The 27,835-nt window shown below is 47.0% G+C and overlaps 3 protein-coding genes across 3 annotated transcripts in view; 2 read left to right on the forward strand and 1 right to left on the reverse strand.

The window, feature by feature from the left end:
• Tysnd1 (trypsin like peroxisomal matrix peptidase 1) overlaps nucleotides 1-2,099 on the forward strand; it is an 18,928-nt gene extending 16,829 nt beyond the window's left edge. The window contains exon 4 of the mRNA XM_087184745.1: nucleotides 1,929-2,099. Coding sequence (XP_087040871.1) covers nucleotides 1,929-1,948 — 20 coding nt within the window. The 3' untranslated portion in view covers nucleotides 1,949-2,099. The remainder of the gene's footprint in view (nucleotides 1-1,928) is intronic.
• Nucleotides 1-18,928, forward strand: part of Aifm2 (AIF family member 2, ferroptosis suppressor) — a 24,343-nt gene extending 5,415 nt beyond the window's left edge. The window contains exons 2-9 of the mRNA NM_001310225.1: nucleotides 1,929-2,127; nucleotides 2,662-2,777; nucleotides 4,134-4,253; nucleotides 4,679-4,771; nucleotides 14,486-14,594; nucleotides 15,349-15,501; nucleotides 16,574-16,774; nucleotides 17,193-18,928. Coding sequence (NP_001297154.1) covers nucleotides 1,950-2,127; nucleotides 2,662-2,777; nucleotides 4,134-4,253; nucleotides 4,679-4,771; nucleotides 14,486-14,594; nucleotides 15,349-15,501; nucleotides 16,574-16,774; nucleotides 17,193-17,344 — 1,122 coding nt within the window. The 5' untranslated portion in view covers nucleotides 1,929-1,949 and the 3' untranslated portion in view covers nucleotides 17,345-18,928. The remainder of the gene's footprint in view (nucleotides 1-1,928; nucleotides 2,128-2,661; nucleotides 2,778-4,133; nucleotides 4,254-4,678; nucleotides 4,772-14,485; nucleotides 14,595-15,348; nucleotides 15,502-16,573; nucleotides 16,775-17,192) is intronic.
• The window catches only part of Macroh2a2 (macroH2A.2 histone), a 48,646-nt gene continuing 39,722 nt past the window's right edge, over nucleotides 18,912-27,835 (reverse strand). The window contains 3 exon segments of the mRNA NM_001310271.1: nucleotides 18,912-19,707; nucleotides 21,266-21,440; nucleotides 27,637-27,726. Coding sequence (NP_001297200.1) covers nucleotides 19,542-19,707; nucleotides 21,266-21,440; nucleotides 27,637-27,726 — 431 coding nt within the window. The 3' untranslated portion in view covers nucleotides 18,912-19,541.

Consider the following 27,835-nt stretch of genomic DNA (forward strand, 5'->3'; position numbering starts at 1 on the left):
CAATGGCCTCAGCTTCCAGCTCTGGGCCAGGGGTGCCTGGATTTTAGCTCCCTGGGACTCAAGCAAGTTTTTCTCTCACTTTGCTGGGAACTGGTTAGGCTGCTGGAGAGTGGGAGCCTGGGGCCGCCCCACCTCTGCCCCTCAGAGGACCGCTCCCTGTGTGTCTCCAGGCAGCCCCTTGCTGTCACCCCACCCTTCACTGTGGGGCTTGCCTGATTGGCATTCTCCTCCACATGCTTGTTTTTGGTACTGGGAATCGAACTCGGGACCTTGCGCTTTCAAGGCAGGCACCTGAACCACTGAGCTAAATCCCCGGCCCACACCTGCTTTCTTATTGGTGGACATTCCTTTGAGATTTCTCCCAAAGGCCTTTCTTCCTGTCCCCATCTTTTAGGGCATGTCCCCTCGCTGTTCCAGGAATGCTGCAGTGGGGAGACCTGACACCTGCAGGCTCCTCCCCACCCCACTGTCATGGCCTCAGTTCACTCAGCGTCTGTCTCAGTCTGTTTGTGCTGTAGTAACAATGCCACAGACTAGGTAAACTTTATCTCCTTTTGTGGCACAGGGAATTGAACCCAGAGTCTTTATATTGAGCTGTGCCCACCGCCCACTTCTTTTTCTCTCCCTCTCTCTTTCCTTCCTTCCTTCCCCCATCCCCTTCTCTCTCTCTCTCTCTCTCTCTCTCTCTCTTTCTTTCTTTAGAGAGGATCTCACTAAATCACTTAAGTTGCTCAGTTTGGCCTGGAATGTTCACTCCTCCTGCCTCAGCCTCCTGAGTGTGGGGATTACAGGCGTGTGCCACCATGCCCAGTGGCCTCAAGGGCTTTTATAATTGTTATTTATCCATTCACAGAGGGGAACCTTCGTGACCCAACCACCTCCCATCAGGTCCCAACACTGTCACATTGGGAATTAAATTTCCAGCCCGTGCCTTTTGGGGACCACATTCATAGCATAGCAACCCATAGCAACACCCTATTCTGCAGGTTGCCCGTCACACTCTAATTGACTTCTTCAGGTCTGGGGCTCCACCTGGTGCCCGGGGAACTTAGCAGGAAAGTGGTTTCCTTGTTTGCTTAGCACAGGGCTCAGAGTCTTCTTCCCCTTGGCTGTGCCCTGAGCCTGCCACACCATTTCCTGTTGTTGTTTACCTGCCCAGCTTCCCACATTGTTTGCATCACTGCCCTCATCCTTTACTTGGGTTTGTTTTGTTTTCTTGGTCCCAGGAATCGAATTCAGAGCCTCTAGCTTGCTGTCTCATCCTTTACGCTGTAGACTCCATCCTTCTAAGGGCAGGGACCTTCTCTGCCTGACCATAGGATCCACAGCGAGAGCATGTCAGAGAGTAGGAGCTCAGCACATAGAAGTTGTTGAGTGACCTTACCTTCTTCCAGTCTTTGATAATATAATGGGTAAAAAAAAGGTGCATAACAGTTTTTAATTTTAATTTATTTGAGGGTGCTGAGAACTGAACCCAGAGCCTTTACTCTGACTTACTTCCCAAGTGGTTTGTGTTTTTTATTTTGAGAAAAAATCTCACTAGGCTGGCCAGGCTGGCCTTGAACTTGCAGCCTTCCTCCTTGGCCTCCCTAGTAGCTGGCGTTACAGGTCTGCACCACTGTGCCTGGCTGAACAGTTAGTTTAACATGGGCAGAAAGAGCCATGATGACTGTGCTTGTGTAGAATGTCTCTGGAAGAGTTCACACAATCTTGGTAACCGTGGATGCCTCTGGAGAAGGGAGTGGGGGGTGCAGGATGGGGTGGATAATCTTCTGCATTTAATTCAAGTGTCACAAAATAGGGATTTCATTAGTGAAGGATTTAGCTCTTTGAAAAAGGTCAGTTCATGGCCTGGGAGGTGAGGCCTCTCTAGCAGGGACAGCCCTATTCTCCCAGCCCCCCGACTCTGATGTGATCTCTTCTTCCAGCCCAGCAGTGCCTGGTTTGAGATGGGGTCCCAGGTCTCAGTGGACACAGGAGCTCTGCACGTGGTGATCGTGGGCGGGGGCTTTGGTGGCATCGCGGCTGCCAGCCAGCTGCAGGCGCTGAACTGCCCCTTCACGCTGGTGGACATGAAGGACTCCTTCCACCACAACGTGGCCGCCCTCCGGGCCTCTGTGGAGAGTGGTAATGTGTTTCTTTCCTGGGCTGCCTTTGTGACACAGTCTTTCATCACTGCGGGACGTGATTTTCTCCATTTAGGAGCATTCCAAGCTGGGCATGGTGGCACCTGTTTGTAATCCCAGCACTCTGCAAGGCTGAGGCAGAAGGATCATAATTTGAGCCTATTGTGGGCAATTTAATGACAGCACGAGTAGGACCCAAAATAAACTATAAGAAAAAGGCTGGGGGTGTAGCTTAGTGTGGCTCAATTCCCAGTAACACACACACACACGCACGCACGCACGCACGCACACAGACAGACACAGACACAGACACACTTTGGAGAATCTCACAACAGTTGGTCTTAAGCTACTATAATGAGGCCCTAGAGTAAGAGCTTGGGGTTTTCCAAGGACCTAGGAGAGCTGAGCACTGGAGGGGCAGTGGGTGTCTGGGTACACATGCTGGTCAGCTCTGGCAGCGTGCCCTGTTGGTTGACAGCCATAGAAAGTTTTAGCTCAGCTCTACACTGTGCCCTCTCTCATGTTCATTCCCTAGGGTTCGCCAAAAAGACTTTCATTTCCTATTCTGTGACCTTCAAGGACAACTTCCGGCAGGGCCAGGTGGTTGGGATAGACCTGAAGAATCAGACGGTGCTGCTTCAGGGTGGCGAGGTGAGCGTGGCAGGGCCAACCTGACCAGAGTCCCTCAAAGGTCAAGAGAGCCATCCATGACCACCAGGCCCACTTGGTGCTGGACAGATAGGATCTGCATCATAAACGAAAGCTTAATCCCAGCAGCCACAAAATACAATGGCAGTTATTTCTTGAGTCTTTCTTTTATGTCAGGCACTGTCCTAGACCCTTTTAAGGCAAATCTCATGAGGCAGGTAATAGAGCCTCATTTTACAGAGGTTAAAGGATTATTAAATGGCTTGCCGAAGGTCCCCTAGCTGATAAGAGCTGAAGCTGGGATTTGAATCCAGGCAGTTTCAGCCTGGAGCCCATGCTCTGAAAGCCAGTGTCCCAGGTGAGGCTCAGGCCTGGTCAGCCAAGTAGGCACAGGCAGGAAGCCACACCCCTTGGTTTGGGAGGTTGCTGGGCAGAGGTCTCCTTCACTCATCTTTTTTTTGTTTTGGTACCGGGGATCGAACTCGGGACTTGGCGCTTGTCAGGCAGGTGGCAGAACCACTGAGCTAAATCTCCTCCTTCACTCATCTTTGTGTCCTTGCCCAGTGTGTAGCATGCCAACATCCCTGCAAGGACTAGAGCCCAGCCATATGTGGCCCAAGCCCAGATATCCCATGGGCTGCTCAGGCCCCTGCTCATTTGTTAAAACTAAAGGCAATGAAATATGGAGACAAGTCCTGCCCTTAAGGAACAGTTGCTTTTGTGTGAATTAATTGTCCTTGATCTAATTTAAGGGCCAGGGAATCTCCTGGTTGGAAAGACTACCACATGCCTCCTGGTCCTGTCATTTTGGGCCATACTTCTCAGAGCCTTAGGGCCACAAGGGCATCTCGGGGCTCTGTGGGGAAGTGGGTCTGAAGGTTCCAGATTCACTGGTCCCCTTCCCATTTGGAGCAGAACTGTTTTGTCACTGTTATGAATTTAAGTTTCAAACAAGACTTCCACTGTCTCCATTTCTTCCTCCCATCCTCCTCCACAACCCCCTTTTTCAGTGGGTGTAGAAGGAGTTTTCTTTTAAAATATCCAGGAGATTCTGAACCAGCTCATTGGACAAACACATTGGACACGTGCATCCTGCTCATTTTTCTGCTTCATTCCCCACAAGCAGTTTTCTGTTCCTCACTGACCTCCCCAAGTCCCATGGTGGCTGGCTTTGTGGCCACCAGGCTTCTCTAGGCGGGAATAAAATTGGGGCTCTAGTGGTGTCCCTTGGCCCTGCTGGCGTGGGAATCTCCTGCCTCCCAGCAGGGCTGCTTCCTTGGCACGCAGGGGCCTCCTTCACCCAGTGCTCCTGGGTCCGTGCCCTGTCACCCTCACCTCTCTTTCCCTTGTTCCCCACAGGCCCTGCCCTTCTCACATCTCATCCTGGCCACGGGCAGTACTGGGCCCTTCCCCGGCAAGTTTAATAAGGTTTGCAGCCAGCAGGCCGCCATCCAGGCCTATGAGGACATGGTCACGCAGGTGAGCTGCCACTGATGGGCGAGGAGCAGGGACAGCTAGGGTGACAGTGGGCTGGACAGGGAGTGCATGGCAAGGGCTTCAGAGTGGCGGAGGCAGCTGGGAAGTTGGAGAGTTGTTGGGAAGGGATTTCCTGGGAGGAGCCTTGGGCCTGTCCCTGAGGCCTGGATTCGAACCCTGACTCCCCAGACCTCTTGGTTGTCCTCACTGGTCCATCCTGAGGTCTCCTCGTGTTCACACAGGGTTTTGGGTTTTGTACAGCACATTTGGCTCCAGACCTCAGTTTTCATAGCAGCCCTTCCGGGCAGGCAGGAGAACCCCAGCTCAGCAAGAGTGTGCTGCACTCCTTTGGCTGAGGAGTCCGCATGGGGCGGACCACCAGCTGGTGCAGGGTGTGGAGATGTGCTTCACTGTCTCTCCACCCCCAGGTCCAGCGCTCAGAGTTCATCGTGGTGGTGGGAGGAGGCTCCGCCGGCGTGGAGATGGCAGCAGAGATCAAAACAGACTACCCAGAAAAAGGGGTGAGACGGGCCGCCTCGGCTTTCAGCTCTGAGTGGCTTCTACCTCCTTTACCTCTGAACATAAGGAATTTGCCCCAGGCCTGGGAGGCTGGAGCTCCACTCTTTTCAACTGAGTGTGTGTTTCCCATCTTGTGATGAAGTACAAATCTGCAGGAAGTTTTCTCCAAAAGCCAGGATCCTCTGGCTCCTGACCTCCCAGAGCCTCTGCCACTAAGTCCCCATCCAGAAGGGTCTTGCCTACTGGTCCAACAGGGAAGATGAAGCCCAGGGAGATCCCTTATAAAGAAGACTTCCTGTGTCCCTTTCAGGCTTCTGTGATAACACCTAGATTTTGATGATCTCTTCTTGGTGGCAGCTAGCTTGGCCAAGCACACCCTCAGTGGCGCCTTGGTCTCTTCCCCTGGGTAGTACAGGGTCGTCCATGCCTGTGGCAGTGGGAGAGTGGCCCCTTACCTGCCCATTTTGGGAACGACTGCTCACACAGGAGGTGGCATCAGCCTGCCCGGACCCTTCTGATGCGTGGGGAGGGCTGAATGCTGATGGCCGTTGTGGGTCCTGCAGGTAGGAGCTTGCTTACCACTGCTGCGGGCCACCTGAGAGCCTTTTGAGCCTGTGCATGGTTCTTTTTTTCCCTAGGAAAAGGCAGGTTGGTTTTGAAAGGGAAAATTAATCATGGCTAATTGAATTATATGACTGTTTTCTGACAAGTTGTTGGTAATTATGAGTGACTGATACAGTTGAAGGTTATTCATTTTGATTTATAATTGTTGTACAGGGAAAACCCACTTAATCTCTGTGCTCACACATCAACCAGTTCTCTGACACAAACCAAATGTCCTAAATTCCAGCTCAACTCTGATGCTCCCTGGAGTTGGTGCAGGCCCCACAGGTCAAAGGCCCAGTCCCTTATGACTGTCCCTACTTCAGATGCCAGTGGCGCGTAGTAGGTCCCAGCTCACCTGCACTTCTGTCTGAACTGGCTAGAATTTAGAAGTTCCTATGACCCTCTCCTTGGGTTTGATAATTTGCTAGAGGGGTTTATAGAACCCAGGAAACCTATCTACTTAGCATTGCTGACTTATCCCAAAGATAGCTGAACAGCCAGGGGAAGAGACACATAGGGTGAGGTCTGGAAGGGTCCCCAGCACAGGAGCGTCTGTCCTCTGGAGTTGTGGTGTACCCTCTTCCTGGCACACAGACACGTTCACCAACACGGAAGCACTCTGGACCCTGTACGGACTCTTGGGAGGCTTCACCACGTAGACCAATGTAGACTGATAGATTGTTAACTCAGTCTCCGGCTCCTCGCCCTTTCCTGGTGGCTAGAGGTGGGATGGGATTGAAGGTTCCAAATTCCCATCCTGGTGGAGGCCCCCATCCAGGAGCCAGCCAACCAAGAGTATCCTCATTAGAACCAAAGATGCTCCTATCACCCGAGAAATTCCAAGGATTCAGGAATTCTATGTCAGATGCTCCTATCATTCAGGAAATTACAAAGGTATTAGATGTTTTGGATCAGGAACCAAATGTTAAAACAAAAGATTTAGCCAGCACCACTGTCTACAAGTGTTTTAAGAGCTCTGTGTCAGGAACTGGGGTATCACAGAGGTAAAGACCAGTCTGAACTAGTAAACATGTTCAAATACAAAATATAGTATCTTATAATATAGTATACTTAATATAGTATAAAATATAGTATACTTAACAGGCAAATTGGAGTAATGTAGCAGCCACTATTTAAAAAAATTTTATTAATGTATAACTTTATTATCATTCACTAAACACACACGTACAAAGAAATTAAAATTATTCAATGAAAAGCAATGCAAGGAAAAAAAACTATAATAATATTCAAATATAATAGAACTCAACCAAAGCAAAACTGAAAAGTACTTAAACATTTTTCCATATAATTAAAAAAAAAATCTCAAGCATTAACAAGACATCAGAAGATGTGATTTGTTTTAGAAGATTTTCAAAACCAATATTGAACAAATATTAGCCTGGAGAAAAAATTCTAACTAGTAGACTCCACATAGGCCAAAAAGTTTTTAAATTTAAATTTCAGTACAGTCATGTGACACGTGATGGAGATATAATCTGAGAAATATGTTATTAGGCAATTTCATCCATGTGTATCGCAAGGTACCACACAGAGTGTCAACTTCTAAGTGCAAACTGAGAAGGTATACGTCAGTCATCTGTGATGGCCCCTTCATATTATCCAAATACGCAGTTAAACACCAGATACATGAGGCTACCACTGGCATAGCAGCACACAGTTTTACAGTAAACTCTTTGATATAAGTAGGATTGTGCTCTAAAGGATGAAAAGCACAGCATGTTATGATAAGTACCTAAAACAGTGACAGTCATTTATCACACTATCAAGTACTGTGTACTGTACATAGTTGTATGTGCTTCTTCTGGAAACATACCCTTCTCTCCTTTGATCTCAGTGACTCTTCCTTCCCAACCCCCTGATGAGCTCCAGCCTAGTCTCTATCTACATCTCTTCCTGTGGTTCTAAACACAATCTATATATGGATTCTTTCCAGATTCCAGCCTGTAACCTGATCTCTACCCTTCCCCTTCTGCAACCCCTATCCCTTTGAACCTTTTCTTCGTATTTCAAATTATCCATTGTTTGTTTTAATCATTTTAATCCTTAATTACACTTTCAGTTTCTCACACTAGAGAAACTATTCGGTATTTACACATGTTGTCCTATTTATTTCACTTAAGAGGATGGCCTCAATATGCATCCATTTAGCTATAAATGTCTCTAGTTTCTCCTTCTTTATGGCTGAATAGTACTCCATTTTATTAAAAAACCACATCTTCTTTATCCAGTCTCCAGTTGATGGGCACTTGGGCTGTTTCCAAGCTTTAGCTATTTCAAACTCTGTTGCTATAAACATGGGTACACATATATCACTGTGGTATGATTCTTTTAATTCTTTTGGGAAGATACCCAGCAAGGGGCTAGCTGGGTCAAATAGAACCTCTAAGCCTAGTTCTTTGAGGTATCTCCATACTGATTTCCACCGTGGTTGCACCAGTCTGCACTCCCACCAGCAATGGAGAAGGGTTCCTTTCTCCCCACAGCCCCGCCAGCATTTGTTACTGGTTGATTTCTTGGTTTTTTTTTTGTTTGTTTGTTTTTGGTACTGGGGATCGAACTCAGGACCTTGCACTTGTGAGGCAGACGCCAGAACCACTGAGCTAAATCCCCAGCCCACTGGTTGATTTCTTGATAGCAGCCATTCTTACTGGGGTGAGGTGGAATCTCAGTGTTGTTTTCATCTGCATCTCTCGAATAACCAGTGATGTTGAACATTTTTTCATATATTTATTTGTTCCTTTTACTTCTTTATCTGAGAAATATCTTTTCATTTCAGATGCCCATTTTTGAATTGGGTCTTTGAATTTAGGGGGTCTGATTTTTTTCAGTTCTTTATATATTCTAGATAGTAGTCCTTTGTCTAAGGTGCAGCTGCTGAAAATTTTTTCCCACATTGTAGGTTGTCTCTTAGCTCTGTTGGTGGTTACTCTGGCAGTGCAGAAGCTTTTTAATAAGATGAGATCCCAGTTGTTGATTCTTTGTGCTAGTTCCTGTGCCACTGAGGTTTTGTTCATGAAATCTTTTCCTATGCCAATGTCTTTAAGAATTCTACCTAACTTATCTTCCAGCAAATTTAATGTTTCTGTCTTAATATTTAGATCTTTAATCCACTTCGATCTTAGTTTAGTGCGTAGTGATAGGTATGGGTCTAGTTTTAATCTTTGGCAGGTGGAAATCCAGTTTTACCAACACCATTTATTAAAGAGGCTATCTTTCTTCCAATGAGGGTGGTTGGCTCCTTTGTCAATGATGAGGTGGCTGAGTATATCTGTAGTTATTTCTGCATCTTCTAATCTATTCCACTGATCCTCGGGTCTGTTTCTTTGCCAGTACCATGCTATTTTTATCACAGTACCTTTGTAGTATAGTTTCAAGTTGGGGATTGTAATACCCCCAGCCATGTCTCTGTTGCCTAGAATTGCTTTTGCTATTCTAGGTCTCTTCTGGTTCCAAATGAAATTTTGGATTGTTTTCTCAAGTTCTGTGAAATATATTGATGGAATTTCAATTGGCATTGCATTAAATCTATATAGTAGTTTTGGAAGTATGGCCATTTTCACAATATTGATTCTTCCTACCCAGGAACAAGGGATGTCTTTCCATTTTCTTATATACTGCTCAATCTCTTTTTTCAGAGTGCTTTAGTTTTCAGTGTAGAGGGCTTTTGCTTCCTTTGCTAGATTGATTCCTAGATATTTCATTTTTTTGGGTGCTATTGTGAAAGGAATTGTTTCCCTAATTTCTATCTCAGTGAGTCTGCTATTTGTGTATAAGAAGGCTATTGTTTTTTGAGTGTTGACCTTATATCCAGCTACTCTACTGAATCTGTCAATTAAGTCTAGAAGTCTTTTGGTGAGTTTTTTGGGTCTTCTACATAAAGTATCATATCATCAACAAATAATGACAGTTTAACTTCTTCCTTTCCTATCTTTATTCCTATTATTTTTTCTCTTTTCTAATTGCTGTGGCTAATGTTTCCAGAACAATATTGAACAGGAGTGGTGATAGTGGGCATCCTTGTCTTGTTCCTGATTTTAGCATGAAAGTTTTCAGTTTTTGACCATTTAATTATGATGTTGGCTGTTGGTTTTTCATAGATAGACTTAATCAAGTTGAGATAAAGACCATCTATTCCAATTTTCTGTGGGTTTTTTTTTTTATCATGAATGGGTGTTGAATTTTGTGGAATGCCTTTTCTGATCATATTGAGATGATCATATGGTTTTTGTCCTTGACTCTGTTGATATAGTGTATTACATTTATTGATTTACAAATGTTGAACCATCCTTGCATCCCTGGGATAAATGATCTTCTTGATGATCCTTTGTATTCTGTTTGCCAGTATCTTGTGGAGGATTTTTGCATCTATGTTCATTAGGGAGATTGGCCTGTAGTTCTCTTTTTGGGTTGAGTCTTTCCCTGGTTTTGGAAACAAAGTAATACTTGCTTCCAGGAATGAATTTGGAAGCCTTGCTCCCTTTCAGTTTCCTTGATGAGTTAAAGAATAATGGTGGTAGTTCTTCTTTAAATGTCTTGTAGAATTCAGCAGTGAAGCCATCAGGATTTCTTTGTTGGTAAATTTTTTATTACATTTTCAATTTCACTCATTGCAATTGGGGTGTTTAGAATTTCTATATCTTCCTTATTTAATTTTGGTAATTTGTATGTATCTAGGAATCTCCATTTCTTCTGTGTTTTCCATTTTATTAGAGTACAGATTCTCGAAGTAGGTATTGATGATGCTCTGGATTTCTGCTGCGTCTGTTGTGACTTCACCTTTTTCTTCTTAATTGCATGGATTTGAGCCTTTCCTTTTCTTGATAAGGTTGGCTAAGGGTTTATCAATTTTATTTATTCTTTTGAAAAACCAACTCTTTGATTCATTGATTTTTTTGTATCGTTCTCTTAGTCTCCATTGCATTGATTTCTGCTCTGATCTTTATAATTTCCTCTCTTGTATGAGCTTTGGGTTTGTTATTGTCTTCTTTTTCTAGGAGCTTGAGGTTCTGCATTAGCTTATTTATTTGAGTTCTCTCTGTTTTCCTAATATGGACATTGACTGCTATGAATTTCCCACATAGAACTTCTTTCATTGTGTCCCATGGATTCCTGTATGTTGTACTGGCATTATCATTTACTTGTAGAAACTGTCTAATTTCTTCTTTAATTTCCTCTGTGACCCATTGGTTGTTCAGGAGGGTGTTGTTTAATTTCCATGTGTTTGTGTGAGTTTTGCGGTTTCTTATGTCATTGATGTCCAATTTTATTGCACTATGGTCTGATAATATACAGGGGGTAACTTCAATTCTTTTACATTTACTTAGACATGTCCTATGAGCTAACATGTGGTCTATTTTGGAGAATGACCCGTGTGTAGCCAAAAAGAATGTGTATTCTGATTTTGTGGGTTGGAACACTCTGTAAACATCTATTAAGTCCATTTGTTCAGTAGCCTGGTTCAGTTCTAGAATTTCGGTGTTAATTTTTTGTCTAGATGATCTATTTGTGATAATGGGGTATTGAGGTCCCCCACTAGAATTGTATTAGTGCTTATTTGGTTTTTCATGTCCATTAATATTTGTTTTGTATAGTTGGGGGCATTCATATTTGGTGCATATGTATTTATGATTGTCATCTCTTCCTCTTGGACTGTTCCCTTCACAAGGATGCAGTGACCTTCATGTCTCTCTTAATTAGTTTTGGTTTAAAGTCTACTTTGTCTGCAAATAAAATTGCTACCCCTGCTTTTTTTTGGGTTCCTGTGGCATGGAGAACTGTTTTCCATCCTTTTACTTTCAGTCTATGTATTTCTTTTTGAGTTAAGTGTGTTTCTTGTACATAGTATATCGTATATTGAATTTTGCTTCTTAGTCCACTCTGTCAGTCTATTTCTTTTGATTGGTGAATTGAGACCATTAACATTGATAGTTATAATTGATAGATATTGACTCATCCTTGTCATTATGTTTTACTATTGTTGGCTCTTTTATTTCTTATTTTTTCCCCCTTTCCTTTTAGTTTCTTACCTTGCCTGGTGGCTTCCCTCTGTTGGGCCTCATGGAGTTGTGACCTTTATCGTCTTTTTCTAGGATATTGCTTAGAAATTTTTGGAGTGCTGGTTTGGTGTTCATGAAATTTCCCAGGTGTTCTTTGTCCTGGAAGTATCTAATTTCCCCATCGATTTTGAAAGATAATTTTGCAGGATACAACAGTCTAGGTTGGAAGTTATTTTCTCTTAGGGCTTGAAATACTTCACTCCAGGCTCTCCTTGACTTGAGGGTTTGTGTTGAGAAGTCTGCTGTGATTCTGATGGGCTTTCCTTTGTAGGTGATTGGTTTGTTTTCTCTAACTGCCTGTAGGATTTTGTTCTTCTGTTGGTTTTCTGAGATCTTGACTATTAGTTGTCTAGGCGTGGACTTATTTTGATCATAGCTAGTTGGAGTTCTATATGCCTCACTTATCTGTATGTCCACTTCACCTCTGTCTGGGAAGTTTTCTACTATTCTGTGAACAGTTTTTTTTTATGTCAATTGTACTTTCTCCTGTTTTTTCATGAACTCCTATCAGTCTTATGTTATTCTTCTTTGCATCATGTAGTAGCTGCTGGATTGATTTCTTGTGGTCCCTTAGTGTTTTTTTTTTTTGGTACCAGGGATTGAACTCAGGTCCTTGCGCTTGCCCAGCAGGCAGCGAAAGCACTGAGCTAAATCCCCGGCCCTCCCTATTTGTAAGAAATCTCTATTTTCATGGTCCTTAACCACAATCCTGACTTCTATATCTGATATTCTATCTTCAGATTCCCTTAATCTGCTCTGCATGCTTTCAGTGGAGTTTTTAATCTGAACATCTGTTTGAATCTGTTTCATGGATCCCATTTCTTTCTTATGTTGGCCGATCATGGTTTCCATTTCTTTCTTATGCTGGGCATTCCTGGCTTCCAGCATGTTTCTGAGCTCATCTGTTTTTTTTATCTGTTTCTGTTCTAAAACCTCTAATCATGTCTTTCACTCTGCTCACCATCTCTGTAGTTATTGGAGATTATTCCTGCTTTGACTTTTTCTAGAGCCTCATACATCTGTTTTGTTTCTTCCTGTGCTATCAGTTCAGGGTGTCCAGGAGGTTGATTATCAGACTTTGCCACCTCGTTTCCCTCATAATTTGCCTTTTGTGGGGTGGAAGTTCTGAGTTTGTGACTTGCTTAAATGTCTTCTCATTTTTGTTTTTGGTACTGTCCTTGCTGTAGTTCCTGGGTTGATACTTTGAAGTTGCTTATTGTAAGTATCTTTGTTGATGTATTTAGAACCCTTATGGAATAACTGCTTCTCAGAGGTGTCTTCCAGGTATAGCTGGTCTTTAGGTTTTGAATCTCTAATAGCTCTGAGGCTGTCTCATTTTCATTATACCAGGAAGGACAACTGACTAGATCAATCACAACATCTTAGCCCAAGTGATACAATCAGCAACACAATAGCATCAAGTATCTTTTAGAAAATGATAATTTGTGGTGGTTATTAACCTATCACCTTTAACTGTGTGAATTAAATCAAGATCAAGAACCAATCCAACATATGTTTATAGTGAATAAACTCTTCAATATAGCAACTTTACCCTTCGGGATGGGGAGTTAGAAGGAGTTGTGGAGTGAGGAATAGGTAGAGGGATAGGGAAAAGTTAGCAGTGAGGACAGAGGGCACAAGTGAGAGAAGGACATAGAAGTAAAGAAAAATAAAAAAGAAATATGAATTAGGGCCAGAACAGGAACACAAATGGAGATGAAGAACAATGTGGGACAGCAAGGGAGTGAGGGAGAGAGAAAGAGAGAAAGAAAAGAGAAAACCAAAAATTTTAAAAGAGTAGAAAAAGAAGAGAAAAAATCAAAAATAAGAGCAAAAAAACAGTGGTAATTTTGAAAATAACAAATAAAAGACAAAAATGAAGGGCCTCCTTGAGGGTATGTCTCTGCTGTCACAATAAACAATGTGGGCAGCAGTGCAGTTGTAAGTCAGTGAGTCTCAGTAAGCCAATCGCAGACTCGTGAGATTCAGGCAGATTTCTGTCTGCAAATCCCAAGTTGAGCTCCCTGTCCTCCTGCAGGGTTGAACTCTGCAAGGTTGTACTGCAGGTTCCAACTGCCTTTCCCTTGAAGATAGTCCAGGTTCCGATGGGAGGTGATGATCCCTCCAACTTACCAAGTACAGTGGTCTGGTGTTCCTTTATTGCAGAGATTCTCTTCACTTTTCCTGTGGGCTTCAGTTTTCATCAGGGAGCCTGAGAGAGGCCCTCTCTCAGGACAGTGGCCTTTATGTCCCCGTTCCTCTGTAGTGTGGAACCAGGTAGCTGCACAGCCAAGAGGGCAGAGGCAGGGTATGGGGGTGCTGTTATTGCAGAAGCCGGGCAGCTAAGCAGGTGGCTGGTGGGTGTGCCCTGGGGGGGGTGTCTCACAGCGTTGTGGATGCAAGTGGGTGGGGCAAGCTGGACGGAGCAGGGCACAGCCACCTGGGACCTTCTGACCTCAAGGCCGAGCTAGCAGCCACTCTTTATTGAGGAATTCATATGTCCGGAGTTAACTCTTGCATACACATTTTTTAATTCATCATTACGAACTTCCCATGTTAGTGAGTCTTTGGGAGATGTGTGAGTTTCAGATATGGGTTGTCTGATTGAAAGCCAGGCTTCGGACATGTTCACAGGCTGTCTCTCCCGCCTTGTGCTGACCCAGGCAGCAAGCAGACCCGGGGTGCTACTTTTAGAACCAGCTGTAATGTCGACATGAACCTGGTGTAAGTGGGAATGCCTATGGCTTATATGTAGATTACCTAATTATAAGCACCCAAGAATGCTTGAGAATAATTTCCAAGTTGGCCCTGGGTGTGGTGTGGTTTGTGACCCTGGGAAGTGAGGTGGTACTGAGAGAGTCTTAGATTAGGAGACATGGATCGAGCCTGGGTTCTTACTAGTTAGTTCCAGCACTGTGCAGATTGCTTCTCTGTGGCTCAGTTTCCCCTGTAGTAAACTGGAGGTGGGGGAGGAGGCAGGTGTTCCTGTGAGCCGGATACTCAAGGGTTGTCCTGTGGTTGTTTTGTCCCTAGGTCACTCTCATTCACTCCCAAGTATCCCTGGCTGACAAGGAGCTCCTGCCCTGTGTGCGGCAGGAAGTGAAAGAGATACTTCTCCGGAAGGGCGTGCAGCTGGTACTAAGTACGTGTGACCTCACCCCCTTCCTCTTTGCCACCGTACCCAGGGTTCATCAAGGAGCACTGGAAATGATTGGGAGCACCAGAGCCCATGTGAACCTTGTCCAGCTGGAGGCCCAGGTCATGGAGGCAATGCTATTGCTTTGGGCATGGGGCAGATGGCGGATGTGTATTTGCTGACTGATTTTTTTTTTAAGTGCATTTAAAGGAGTTGCCCCTTGTTTTGTTGTCCCTGTGGTAGAGGGAATGAGCTTGTTGGTTTGCATTTTGAGGATGGTGAGTGTGGCTTTCATCCAGTGGTGTGATGCCCACACTGTACTACACTGGCCCTCAGCCTCCTCATGTTTGTAGAGAAGTTGGAGGGGTGGAGGCATCTGTTATGACAGTCCTTCACGCTGTCACAGCCTCCTTGTGTAACTGGTCACGAGGACTGTTAGCGCCTTACTGTCACGTCAGCGCGTGAGGACAGGAAGCCAGCTTCTGCCTTTTCCTGCTTCACCCTTGTGGGTGGTGTGCTGGGAGATGTCCTCCTGCACAGAAAGGGGGTGGCTGTCATTCAGGGACACATGCTGGGGCTTTCTGTTGATCAGCTCTTCCTGGGATTTCTTAGAAGCTCAGCCTTGCTTCCCTCCAGCTACCCTTGGAATTTTCCTCCAGTTGTGTCCCTTGGGCCTAGATGTCCACATTGTGCTTCTGGGGCAGTGGAGGGGACTGAGGAGGAGCCTGTGCCAGCCTCCTGCTCATGGACCCCCTGACAGGTGAGCGGGTGAACAACCTGGAGGAGCTGCCTCTCAGCGAGTATCGGGACTACATCAAAGTGCAGACGGACAAGGGCACCGAGGTGGCCACCAACCTGGTGATTCCCTGCATCGGCATCAAGATCAACAGCTCTGCCTATGGCAGTGCTTTCGGTAAGCAGGTGGCCAGGCATGGCCTAGGTCCCCAGGCCACTTCTCACTTTCCAGTACTCCTTTGAGATGCCCACAGTCCTCGCCCCCTAAATCAGCACCCCCTGCCTTTCTCCTTCATCTCAGCAGCTCACTTACACTCTTCTGAATGGTGACCTTGAATTTTAACTTCAGGGTGGGTCCCTGCTTTCTGAGCTTTCCACAGCTGTGATGATGACTTAGCTCCAGGTGGTGGGAGACCAAAAGGAGACTAATTTTAGGGCTGCCCCCTAGTGGTAAGAGGTGGGAACAGTCTTCTGGGAGATGAGAATGATTCCATTCTGCTGCTGTACTTTCTCTTTTACTTTCTCTTTTATGTATATGCAGAGGCAATTTGGGGCCAGGTCTTTCACGGTTCACAAGTGTCCTGCTCGCTCCAAATCCAGATTCAAACTTTTGGTTAATTTAGCTTGCAAGACCTTTTAGAGGATAGGGGCTCTAATAATGGCCTCATTTAAAAAAACGCAACATTTATTTAGCCGCTTGTAAGTGGAGGCCTGGTGGACTGATGTATGTTTAAGCTGCTGTGTAGGAAACTCAGTGGCTAGGTTGTGTGGTTGCCTCACCCCCAGGTCTCTGTCCTTTACTTCTGAGCACCTTTTCCTAATCAGGAGCTCCTGCCTTGGGTCCAGTAGGAAGTGTTTATTCTATGGCCAGGAGGTCAGTCTAGGCTGTGTACCAGGGCGAGAACAGAGGGATATAGTGGACAGAGAACCCAGAATTTAGCACCTAATGATTCTAACGTATTTTCAAAGATAAGTTTTGTTGAGTCCCTTAAAAAGAAAAGCAGTTCATCACGTATTAAAGGCCTGGGTTTATTTTAAAATTCTAGTCTATGATGAAGTGAAAATTTAGTACTTGGCCGATTACTGTAACTGGCTAAGCTCTGAGCACTTCCTGGGGTACCCTTTACCTTGTAGGAAGAGTCTGTATGCAGGAATGCAAGGGGACGATGGCCTCTTGAGGGTGACTGAGCCAGCGCCCAGGGCCCAGTATGGCCACTCAGGGGCCTGCTTGTGTATTTTCTTGCCTACAGAGAGCAGACTGGCCAGCAGCGGGGCTTTGAGAGTGAATGAGTTCCTGCAGGTTGAGGGCTACAGCAACATCTACGCTATTGGCGACTGTGCCGATGTGAACGAGCCCAAGATGGCCTATCTCGCTGGCCTCCATGCCAACGTCGCTGTGGCCAACATTGTCAACTCCATGAAGCAGAGGCCCCTTAAGACCTATAAGCCAGGTAAGGAGGCTTGGGTGTGTCACAGTTTTTAGAGTTTAGGAGTACATGGGGAAGTCTTTTTGGGCTACAAGATGACTGACCAGCACACCAAATTCTCAAGGCCAATGACAGGAACATTTTCCTGAAGTTCTTTAAAAATCAGTTAAGTTGGGAATGGTGGCCCACGCCTGTAACCCCAGAACCGTGGGAGGCAGAGGCAAGGAGGATTGCAGGTTTGAGTCCAGCACAGGCAGCTTAGTGGCTTAGTGAGATCCTGTGTAGAAAAGACAGAGATCAGTCAGGGACTCAGCATCTTTCCTAAAAGTTGTACATATTTCTGATTCTGCAGGTCTGAGAAGGGTTTATGCCCTGGGAATTGCAGGCCCACCCATGACCCTGAAGTGGGATTCTGCTTTATATGTGTGTGTCTTCCCTACAGGTGCGCTGACATTCCTCCTGTCCATGGGCAGAAATGATGGCGTGGGCCAGATCAGTGGCTTCTATGTGGGTCGGCTCATGGTTCGGCTGGCCAAGAGCAGGGACCTGTTCGTCTCCACAAGCTGGAAAACCATGAGGCAGTCTCTGCCTTGACAGGGAGGCTGGGTGGGAGACCTGGCACCGCTGCGCACCGGTGAGGGACGTTTGACAATTGGACCCACCTGACTCGTGCCAAGGGGCGGAAGCGAAAAGCCTCTTTCTTTCTCTGGAGTGAGATGCCAGTGATGTCCTGTCTGGAAATATAACTTGTGTAAACCCAAAGATGAGAAATCTAGAGAGTGAGAGTATGAGAGCGAGAGAAAAATTAAAAAAAACTCTATCTAGAGGATCCTTTCTGGGTCTGGGAGGACTGGCTGCAGCTGTGCTGGCTGAAAGGGTGGTTTGGGGGTCCGGCACAGGCAGAATTCTATACTCCAGGCTCCAGTGGGTGTGGTGCGCAGAGCTCTCAGGGTAGGGAGAGAACTGTGCTCCTGGTGGCTGCCATCCCGTCTGCGCACACCAGAAGGACAGCCTGCAAAATGAGGCCAGCAGAGGAGGGCACGGGGAGAGATGGTCTGCACGGACCCCTCTCCCATCACATTGGGGTGGGGAAGCCCACACATCCTACAATATGCAGCTTGTTAACAGCAGCCTCATTTTAAACTCCCTGAATTATGGTTAGTCTCTCTTTTTTTTCCTTTGAGACAGGGTCTCACTGTTGCCCAGGTTGGCCTTGAACTCCTGGGATCCTCCCAGCCTAGCCTCTCGAGGAGTGGGGGACTACAGTGTGCGCCCCTACACCCAGGTAGTCCCTGCACTCTTTAATCCTTGTGAGCCTTTCTCTACTCCAGTTTTAGATCCTAACTATATACCATAGGTACTTTTAAGAAGAAAGAGTTACTGTATACAGTTTCCCTCCCAGCTAGCCCAACAGTGAGCTTTTCGGAGCTGGCAGGGCTGAGGCTGCCGCCTGGCCTTCCCTCTGTGGGAATATTTCAGGCAAGGGAGCAGAGACACAGCAGGGTGCCACCTGGTTAATCAACCTCCAGGGAGCAGGTGGGCTTCTGCAGCAGATTCACACGTATATCCTCGGGCAACTTCGTAAGTGACAAAATCCAGGTGACAGTGAAGGATTTTGTTTTGTGTTTGTTTTGTGGTCAACCCCAGCATTACTTTTCTGCAGGGCCAGCTATATGGCGGCCTGTCTGCCGCTGGCTGTGGTAAGGTATGTCAGTGACTCCTCTATGTGGAGAGATCTTCCAGGGTGGGAGAGCCTATTTTGGACCATCTCAGTTAAATGTTCACTGCAGAAGAGGTTGCTGAATTTATCTGAGTGCATTTGGGCCTGACTCCCCTGGCCTGCTCCTCATTGCTAGCAAGCAATGGTAGCCTTTGGGTACGGGGGCAGACAAAGTCCCTGGGACTCCCGCTTCTCTAGGGTTCTCCATCCATCCCCATTTAGACTGTGGCCCAGGGTGTGTTCTACTTTGGTGCCCAGGCCTAAGTGAGACACGTGCCTCTCCCAGATGGTGACCCAAGGCTTTGGACCTGCTGCCTGAGCCAGCACGGTGGGAATCTCAGCCTGTCAGGGCCAGGGCTAGTGCTGTTGACTTAGAACATTGTAGAAGTTTCCTTCCATGGGATCGAGTTTTCTAAATAGAGGAAAAATGTTGCGATAAAAGAACACATTATAAGAAAGACACTGGATCTTTTATTTTTTCCTTTCATTTTCTTTAAAAACAAAACGAAACAAAACGAAACCAAAATAAGCCCGAAGCAAAAACGTTTTAGGAGTAGTTACAGATATTATAGGGGTCAGGGGGGTAGGGGTGGGAGGGGACACGGAAACAAGAGAAAAGCACCAGTGAGACGTCTTTCCCGTCTTCTCTCCACCATGGAACACAGGCAGCCCCCAAACCCAAGTCACCCTCATGCCCTCTTCCCTCAGAGAAAGGAGGAACAAAAGATTGAAGGATCTTGAAAGGATTTTTTGAGTGTGTGTAAAAGTCAATGCTATAAATCTAAAACGAGGTCTGATTTCTTTTTTAAAAAGTTCTAAAACAACCGGAAGAAAACATGGAAAGAAACCCCTGGCAGAGACCTGGTTCGGCATGGACCAAGGCCCTTTATAAGGAGAATATAAAACGCAGGGGGCACCTAGGCGCCATGGGCAGGACCTGCTCCGGCCGCTTCTGCTACCCGCGTCCCTCTCAGCTGCCCTCTGCCCCCTGCCGTCACCTTTCTTGCTCCTTTTAAAAAATAACCCACTCTCGTGATGTGACGTCGCTCCTCTGTCCCTGCTGGAGTGCGGCTACTTGATGTCCAGCTTGGCCATCTCCTGCACGTAGATGCCGATGCTCTCACTGTCGAAGAGCAGGAAGTACACGTTCTTCAGGGATGACGCGCTCGAGTCATCAAAGTGGGCCGAGATTGCCTTGAGGGTCACCTGAGCGGCTGTCTGTTTGGGAAAGCAGTTTCTGTGCCAAGGCAAAAGGAAAGCCCATGTCATTTTGGTCCCTGAGACCTACTCAGTGCAGAAGGGTGATGCGTGTGGCCTTGCTGTGTGCAGGGCTGGTCCAGCACCAGCTCTCAAAGGGCCAGCCCGGGGGTGGATGGTGTGGGGGAGGCTACACTGCTCAGGTGTGATGATTTTAGCACAGTTGGAGCCGGCAGGTGAGTTGTGCTCTGTATTGGAATCTGTATCACCTGAATCAAGTAGAACTTGGCTGTAAAAGCCCTAGCAATTAAGTAGTCACAAGACCTGGTCATCAAAAAGCAAACAGAGGGTGGGCATGGCGGTGCAGGCCTGTAACACTAACACTGTGTGAGGCTGCGGTAGGAGGATTCCAAGTTTGACCCCAGCCTGGGAGACTTAGTGACTCAGAATTAAAAAAGAAAAATTCAGAAAGGGCTAGGGATATAGCACAGTATGAAAGACCTGGGTTCAATCCACAGTACAGCAAAAAAAAAAAAGCAAATAATTGGTTTTATTACCTCCCTCAAAACTGCTTTACATGCTAAATAGATTGTTTAATAAGGGCAAAAATGTAGGCTCAAAGCTCGCCTTCAAAAATTCCTTTTCATGCATCTGATCTCTCCCTCATTAACTCACAAGGACTTGCCAGTGTAACTTCAGCAGCAGCTCTTGGCAGGGCCATTGATAATGCTGTCTACCAGCCCCCAGGGACACAGCCATAGTACCATTTGGGGTCAGCCACTGAGACTGCTGGGAAAAGTCCTAGATGGGCCTGCCTCAGGCCGATTCTTCTGAGGGATGAGTTTCCCAGTATGGGACACACAGCCTGGGCTCCCACCAGTGGAGACTGTGTCAGGCTGTGGTTCTAGGCCTGAGCTGTGGAGAGAGAGCCAGTGCTGCTTGCTGTGGGGAGATGATTCCAGCAGGTGCTAGGCCTTTAGCTCTCTCTCAGCCTTCCCAGGATCAGACCTGTGTACGGAGCCAGCCCCCTCGTAAGCAAGCCTGCAGGCTACCTCTCCCCACTCTGGATGTGTTCCTCAAGCCTCAGCCTCCTGGCGCTGCTGCTCCCGGGAACTCTGAAGCAGGTCTAGGGGGAGGACACTGGGGTTCCACACTCTAACCAAGCCACGTTGCTGCTGCTAGTCCATGGACCACACTTGGGAGTAGCAAGTCCTCTCAACCTGGTGTTTTCTGATGTGTTCTAGATGTGGACAGCTGGTGTGTGTGAGGGGGTGGGCTTGGAACACAGCAGGCTCTCGAAAATTACCAGGCTACCTTGCCTCTGCCCATGGCACCTCCTTCAGCTGCCTTTTCATCAGGGCGTCGACATAAAGGAGGCAGCGGAGCTGGCCTGAGCTGTAGCAACCATCCACTGAGGACCAGGAGGCTGTCTCTGAATGGGTGGAAGGTGGGAAACTGGGGTTCTTACTCTGTCGCCTGGCTAACATGCCTAGTTGTGCCAGCAGCCCTTGGCTGGGCAGAGCAAGGGGAAGCAAGTCAGGAATGGCTGGTTCCTAGGGATAAGGCTGAAAGAATTCACTGGGAGGAGCCCATCCTACCTGCCGCTGGGGAAGGGTGGGAATGCGACAGACTTCAGCTTCTTGTCCTCAGCCGCCGAAAGGCAGTTTTTGATGGTCTCTTCAAGCTGTTCTTCACATTTGTCAGAGCCCCACTGGGGGATGTGACAGTGGATGACGAATTTAGCGGCAAGTCCACTGGATTGGCTGACAGCAGCTGGGACATGGGTGAGAGAAAAGCTGCAGGTTATTTCCCAAGTCTTATCTTAAACCTGGTGGGATGGGGGTGGGGATGGGGAGGTCGAGCCTCCATCTCTGACTGATAGATTCATGGGGGGCAGAATGTGACAGGGAGAGTGGCTGGACAACATTCCCTGCCTCCATACTCTTTATTAAAGAGCAGGCACTGTCGGGGTTGCACTGGCCAGTAGGCACAAACTCTGGCTGAAAGCATGTCATGTTGATGTGACGGTCAGCATGTCACTTTTGTGCAGTCTGGGGATCCCACTGGATCCTGGATTAGGAATCGACTCAGTGATTCTTAGTCAAAGGAACACGGCAAAGTCATGTCTGGCGCTGCGGGAGGTTGAGGAACAGCCTCCCTCAAACACCACATCCTAATCTGTGGGACCTGTGGCAGCCCAAAGGGGCCTTGCAGATGTGATTAAGTTAGGTACCTTGAGACAGCAGACTGGCCCCAGGTTATCTGGATGGGCTCTTAATGGAGTCATGAGGGCTCTGTAAGAGGGAGGCAAGAGGGCCAAAGGTGGGAACATAAGGTGACAAAAAAGCAGGGAATACAGTGACGTGCAGGAGCAAGAGAAAGTCAGAGCCTGGAGGGCTGAAATGACCAGGGAGACTGTCCCCTGCACCTCCCCAAGGGACCAGCCCTGGGATCCTTCATTTCAGCCTCTTAAAATTCACTGTGGACCAGAACTCTAAGAGAGTGAGCAAGCACAAGGACCCGAATTCGATCCCTGGTACCAAAAAAAACCAGAGAGAGTGAGTTAGTGACCACTAAGTTCATGGTAATTTGATAGGCCAGCTACAGAAAAAAGATACAACGACTTATTTATTTTGTAGTGCTGGGGATTGAACCCAGGGCCTAAAGCATGCTAGGCAATTGCTCTACCATTGAGCCACATCCCCTACCCCATGTACTGTGTGTCCCTTGGCCACTTGGCCCCTGGTGGAGCTGGGGGTCCCAGATCCTCCTAGATCAGCCAGACTCTGGGAGCCCTGGCAGTGTGTGTAGGGGGCACAGCACAGGGGCAGCATTTGTAACATCATGTCTTCGGTGCTCCAGAGCTGTGTGGGGTTGGATTGAAAGATTGATTTGAAATAAGATGTATAGCCGAGGACTGTGGCTCAGGCCTATAATCTCAGCACTCTGGGAGACTGAGGCAGGAGGATCATATGTTTGAGTCTAGCCTGGGAAACTTGGTGACTTTAGTGAGATGCTGCCTCAAAAATAAAGGGAGGGGGTTAGGGATGTAGTTCAGTGTTCATCCCGGGATGTGACATGAAAAGTATTCATTTCATGTAAAGTCATTTTTAAATAGGAGGAATATGCTCCTATTGGCAGCGTGAAAATTGAATCAAGAAAAAATGATTTTGAAGGTAACCTAGACAACACTTCAACCCAAAGCAAAGGATTTCCATGACAACTGGAAATGGAAGACAGGGCCTCTTGCCACAGTGATTCACAGTGATCTAGAGTTGCAAGGACAAGGGTCAAGGAATCACAAGGTTATGACACTGGCATTTGGTGTAAGTACCTACTAACAGAATGACTCAAGTGACCTCTTTCTGATGTCACATCCTGTCGTGAACCCCTTCACCTGGTGAGGACCTGGGTTCTGAGAATGGCGGTGCTGTTGCTAGGAGATTTTAGAACCTTCCTTTGGGCAATCATCACTGTATGGAAGGCCTGACATGTTCCTAGGAGTCACCACAACAAAGGGGGACTGGTGGCTCCTTGACCTGCTCGGGGCTGCTACCCTAATCCTTGGTCTCTGTGACACCACTTTTCCTTCTATTGGTGCCTGTTTCCCACATCAGCTTCTGCTTCCTGCCTGTTGATCCCAGTGTACACCACCAAAGTCATCATTCACTTCCAAAATCTATCCCTTTTGCCCATCTCTGGCACTACTACTAGTTGAGTTCCTTCGGCTTGTCTCATTTGGGGCCAGTCTGCTGCATTTCCTCTACCACCCCATTCTTGTCCAATCCAGCTTTCTGGCTACTCTCCTAGCCTCCGCCCCCTGTCTGCCAAGCCATCCTCTGTACGGTTGCTTGAGTCTGGTCCTTAAACTCCACATTTAAACCCAGAATCTGTGGCTGCTCCTCGTTGCCTCACTGGCAGCCCTTCCTGCTCTGGTCCCTCTTCCTTTGAGACCCATCACTTCCTGCTCATGTGGGAAGTCCAGTCATCCCCCAGCCAGCTGTACATGCAGGGCTCAGTGCCTCTTCCGCCCCCATGCTCTGGCTGTCTTCTCTCCACAGCTCCCTCATCCATTCTCTCTGAACCTCCACCACGAAACAGGCAGCTCATTGGGTTATCTGATGCGCTGTGTTGCCCTGGTCTCCACAGCAGCTTGTAAAGGCCTTGGAGGAGTGTTAGGGACATTCACATCCACATTCAGTGCCATCAGCCTAAGCCTGTTGTAGATGGTTCTGACCCAGAGGACATCTTCATGGAGCTGCTTACTGCATTCCCTGATGCTTCCCTGGCTCCCAGTGTAGCATCTGGAAGGGCAGGAGCTCAAATATTCACTGAGTTTGACTTTGCATCCACTTGCTCAATCTGCAAATCCGAGATCCACCTTCAGCTTCCCTTTCAGACTATGTGGCCATCACAGCCTCTCTTTAGTACTGCTCCTGAAATCGCCTCCTGATCCCTCCCCTCCCCCATCAGCACAGGCCTGCCCTATAGTTGGTCTGTTTTACCCATGTTAAGATGCACTTTAAAAATCCTTTCTAATATCTTTTTTTTTTTTTTCAGTGCTGCGGATGGAACCTAGGGCCTTGCCCATGCTAGGCAGTACTCTACTACTAAGCTACATTCCCAGCCCATTTAATATCTTTTTATTGATTTTACTTGATTATCTTTGAGATTAGGATACATTTTACAATTGCTGCTAGCTTGGAGTAAAGCTGAGTTCTTCCAGAAAAAATCTTGCATTTCCTTCTATGTCATCTGGGGATACTAACAAATGGAAGTCACACCCCACTAACTTCTCCATCCCTGAGGTTTTAGGCAGCACTGGATTCAGCTGCAAATCTGAAGAAATACTGGCTTGTGCTTCTAATTCACTAGTGAGGCTTTTTACGCACTTTCTGCCACTCAAATACCAACTTCAAGATATGTCCTTGCTGTGCTGGATTCATATCTTGAACTGAATGTCAACCCCATTTTGGAAATTCACTCTTTCTTAGTGATACATACAATAAGGGCATATCTTAGAACTGATGGTGTTTTTAAATTCAATGAAATATGATGTGAGAACCCTATGAACTGTCTCTCTTTTCCTTCTTTCCAGGATGCTACCCCTAACGGACCCAGACTTAGACCTAATGCATTTGTGCCAGCTTCTTGATTTCTCACTGTTTCCTGCAGCCTTCTCCTTCCCTTCTGGTTCCTTCCGGCTGCCTCTTAGCTTTTGCATGTCTGGAATTACCCTCACTCTTGAATGACAACACAGAAACATGGAATTTTGGTTTGATGGTACTTTGTAGATATTTAGCACTTAGAAGGCGTTTTTCTTGTTTCCAAGTGTCTTTGGTTGCTGATAAGGAGATGGGTGTCATTACAGCGGCTCCTCCCCCTCCCTTCTTTGGGTGTGTTGTTGGGCATGGAACCCAGGGGCTCATGGATACTAGGCAGCACTTTACCACTGAGCATGGCCTGGCCCTAAAGTGTCCTTACTTTTATGATCTGCCTGTCCCCTCCTGTTTCTCTCAGGGTTCTCTTGGTTTCTGAGCTTCTGAAACTTCACTATGATGGGCCAGGTTTTGAATTTATTATGATACATATTTTCAACCTAGGACTCATGTTTAATTCTGGAAAATTCTCAGCTATGGTCTCCTTAAATACTTCAGCCCTACCTTCTATTTTCTGCCTCTGGGGCTCTGTTTACAAGTTCGTCAGAGTCTCTCACTCTGTGGCGGGCAGGGCAGCTATTTCTCACCCCTCAGCTGTCAGGGTGTTTGCCGGGAGCCTCCCCTAGGGTCCTGGTCCAAGCACAGCCAGAAATGTCTAATTTCTCCTGATGGGTGAGGTGGTCCATCCAGACATCGAGGTGAGTGGGCCCTGGACCTGGGGAAGGGGCTCCCTGTCCCCTTCTTCTTTCTTAGAAAGGCAGATTTTACAAAAACCACAGCCCTGAGTGGTGCTCAGAGCTTCGGCTTCCTGAAAGGCTGTGCAAGTTTTTTGTTTTTTTTTTCTTTTGGTACCAGAGATCGAACTCAGGACCTTGCGCTTATGAGGCAGGTGTGGTGCCACTGAGCTGCATCCCTGACCCCTGTGTGAGTTTTATCCAGCCCTTTACTCTGAGCGGTAGCTCAAAGCTTGGCTGTGGTCCCTAAGCAAGAAGCAACTCTGGTCCATTACGAAGTAAGAGCTAAGGCAGCTTGGGCCTGTGACTTTCTTTCCCTGTTGCTGCTGCCCATCATTTTTCTTTTCTTTTCTTTTTTTTCATTTTTTGAGACAGAGTCTTGCTATGTAGTTCAGGGTGTCCCTGAACTCACTGTAGCCCAGGCTCGCCTCAAACTCATGGAGGTCCTCTTGCCTCAGCCTTCCAAGTACTAGGATTACAGGTGTGTGCCACCATGTCTGACTTGCTCACAGTTTTTCTATTTCCATCCACAACTATGCTTATCTTATATTTGAGTGTGGCTGTCTTAAAATTTAAAAAAGGAAATTTCACCTATCATTGCATCTATGGGGAGTGGTATGTACAGATTTAAAGTATGGACTCATGTTCTTTCTTTTGGTACCAGGGATAGAACTCGGGACCTTGCACTTTTGAGGCAGGTGGCGGCACCACTGAGCTAAATCCCCGGCCCCTCATATTCTTTCTTGACTGGAATCCCCCCTTACTTTTCTAACAACCTCCTCTGATCATGACAGCCCCCCGCTTAACTTCAAGGTGGCCTCTCTGGTCTGTACACAGTCAGAGCAGACCCCTTTGCACGGCCTGTAGGTTCGGCATCACCTCTGGCTGCTCTTTCTCTCTTTCCTGCTTGCCCATGACCACAGCCCACATGAGGCTCCTTCCACACAACATCCTCCCCAACCCCCCACAGAGGCCATGGCCCCCTCTCTGTGCTGCCCTCATGCACCCGGGACAGCAGTGGGTTCCACTGATCTCCGAGGCCCTTGCTTTAGTGCAGTCTCTTGCCACAGACTGTGTGTACAGTTAACGTCCTGGTAGGGATGTGTGGTGGGAACGGGCCCTGACATTGGATGCACCTGCCAGAAAGTTACCTCACAGAAACCTGGGTGTAAATGATCACAGCAGCTCTACTCATGGGAGCCGGAGGTGGAAATGAGCCGAATCCCCATCAACGGATGGATACACACAGTGGAGAATCAGTCCTAAAGGAGTGAAGCATGGATGTGTGCTACAGTGTGGATGAACTTAAAAAACACTATGTTGAGCGAAAGAAGGCAGACGAAAGGGCCACGCAGGGTGTGAGTCCATTTATATGAGATGTCCAGAGCAGGCAGGCCCAGAGAGCTAGAGCGTAGATCAGAGGTTGCCAGGGGCTGGGAGAGGAGGGCATGACTCTAATGGCATGAGGCTTCTGCCGGGGAGATGAAAGGCCTCTTGATAGTGGTTAGAGACAATGAAAAGCCTCTGGATAGTGGTTAGATAGTGGTGGTGGCTGCACAACATTGAAAAAGTACTTAATGCCACCGAATCAGACACTTTGAAATGGTTACAATAGTAAATTTATATGTATTTTACTGTGCACACAAAAATTAACACAGTGGCTGTAGACCATGTTTGGGGGATCTGGGCATGTGGACATGAACTATTCAGATAGAGTCCCCAGAGCATATGAAATGACCCATACCAGTCTGCTCAAATAGTCGGAGACATGCTAAAATAGCTTTCTGATTTGTTATGCCATATTTTGTCGCCTGCATTACTATTCACAAGGTGAGTTTCTCTGGAGACTCCATGAAGATGAGAATAAGGTGGGGCTGGTCATGGTGGCCCATGCCTAGAATCCCAGCACTCTGGGAAGCTGAGGCAGGAGGATTGCTGAAGTCCAGTCTGGGCTACATAGTGAGTTCAAGTCCAGCCTGAAGTACACACTGAGGCCCTGTCTCAAAAAAACAAAACCAAAACCAAAAAAGAATAAGGTGAAGTAATGCTGGGAATAGGGGCCCATCCCACACTTACCTTCAGCAACTTCTAAAGGGCCTTGGGATTTGCGAAGCTCCTTGACTGTTTCCAAGAACTCTTTGCCACCAGCCTTTTCCAAGGCTTTGCCTGTAAGGGACGAGAAGAAGCCACGTGGTTGTCCTCATCCCCACTCCCACGCCTCAGATAACACGGGGTCTGTCCAGACTGAGAGATGAGGTGCTCACTCCCCTCCGTT

Source organism: Heterocephalus glaber, unplaced genomic scaffold (genome assembly GCF_053883595.1).
Source record: "Heterocephalus glaber isolate CG9 unplaced genomic scaffold, H.glaber_assembly_v1.0 deba00001497, whole genome shotgun sequence".
NCBI classification, from domain to species: Eukaryota; Metazoa; Chordata; class Mammalia; order Rodentia; family Bathyergidae; genus Heterocephalus; species Heterocephalus glaber.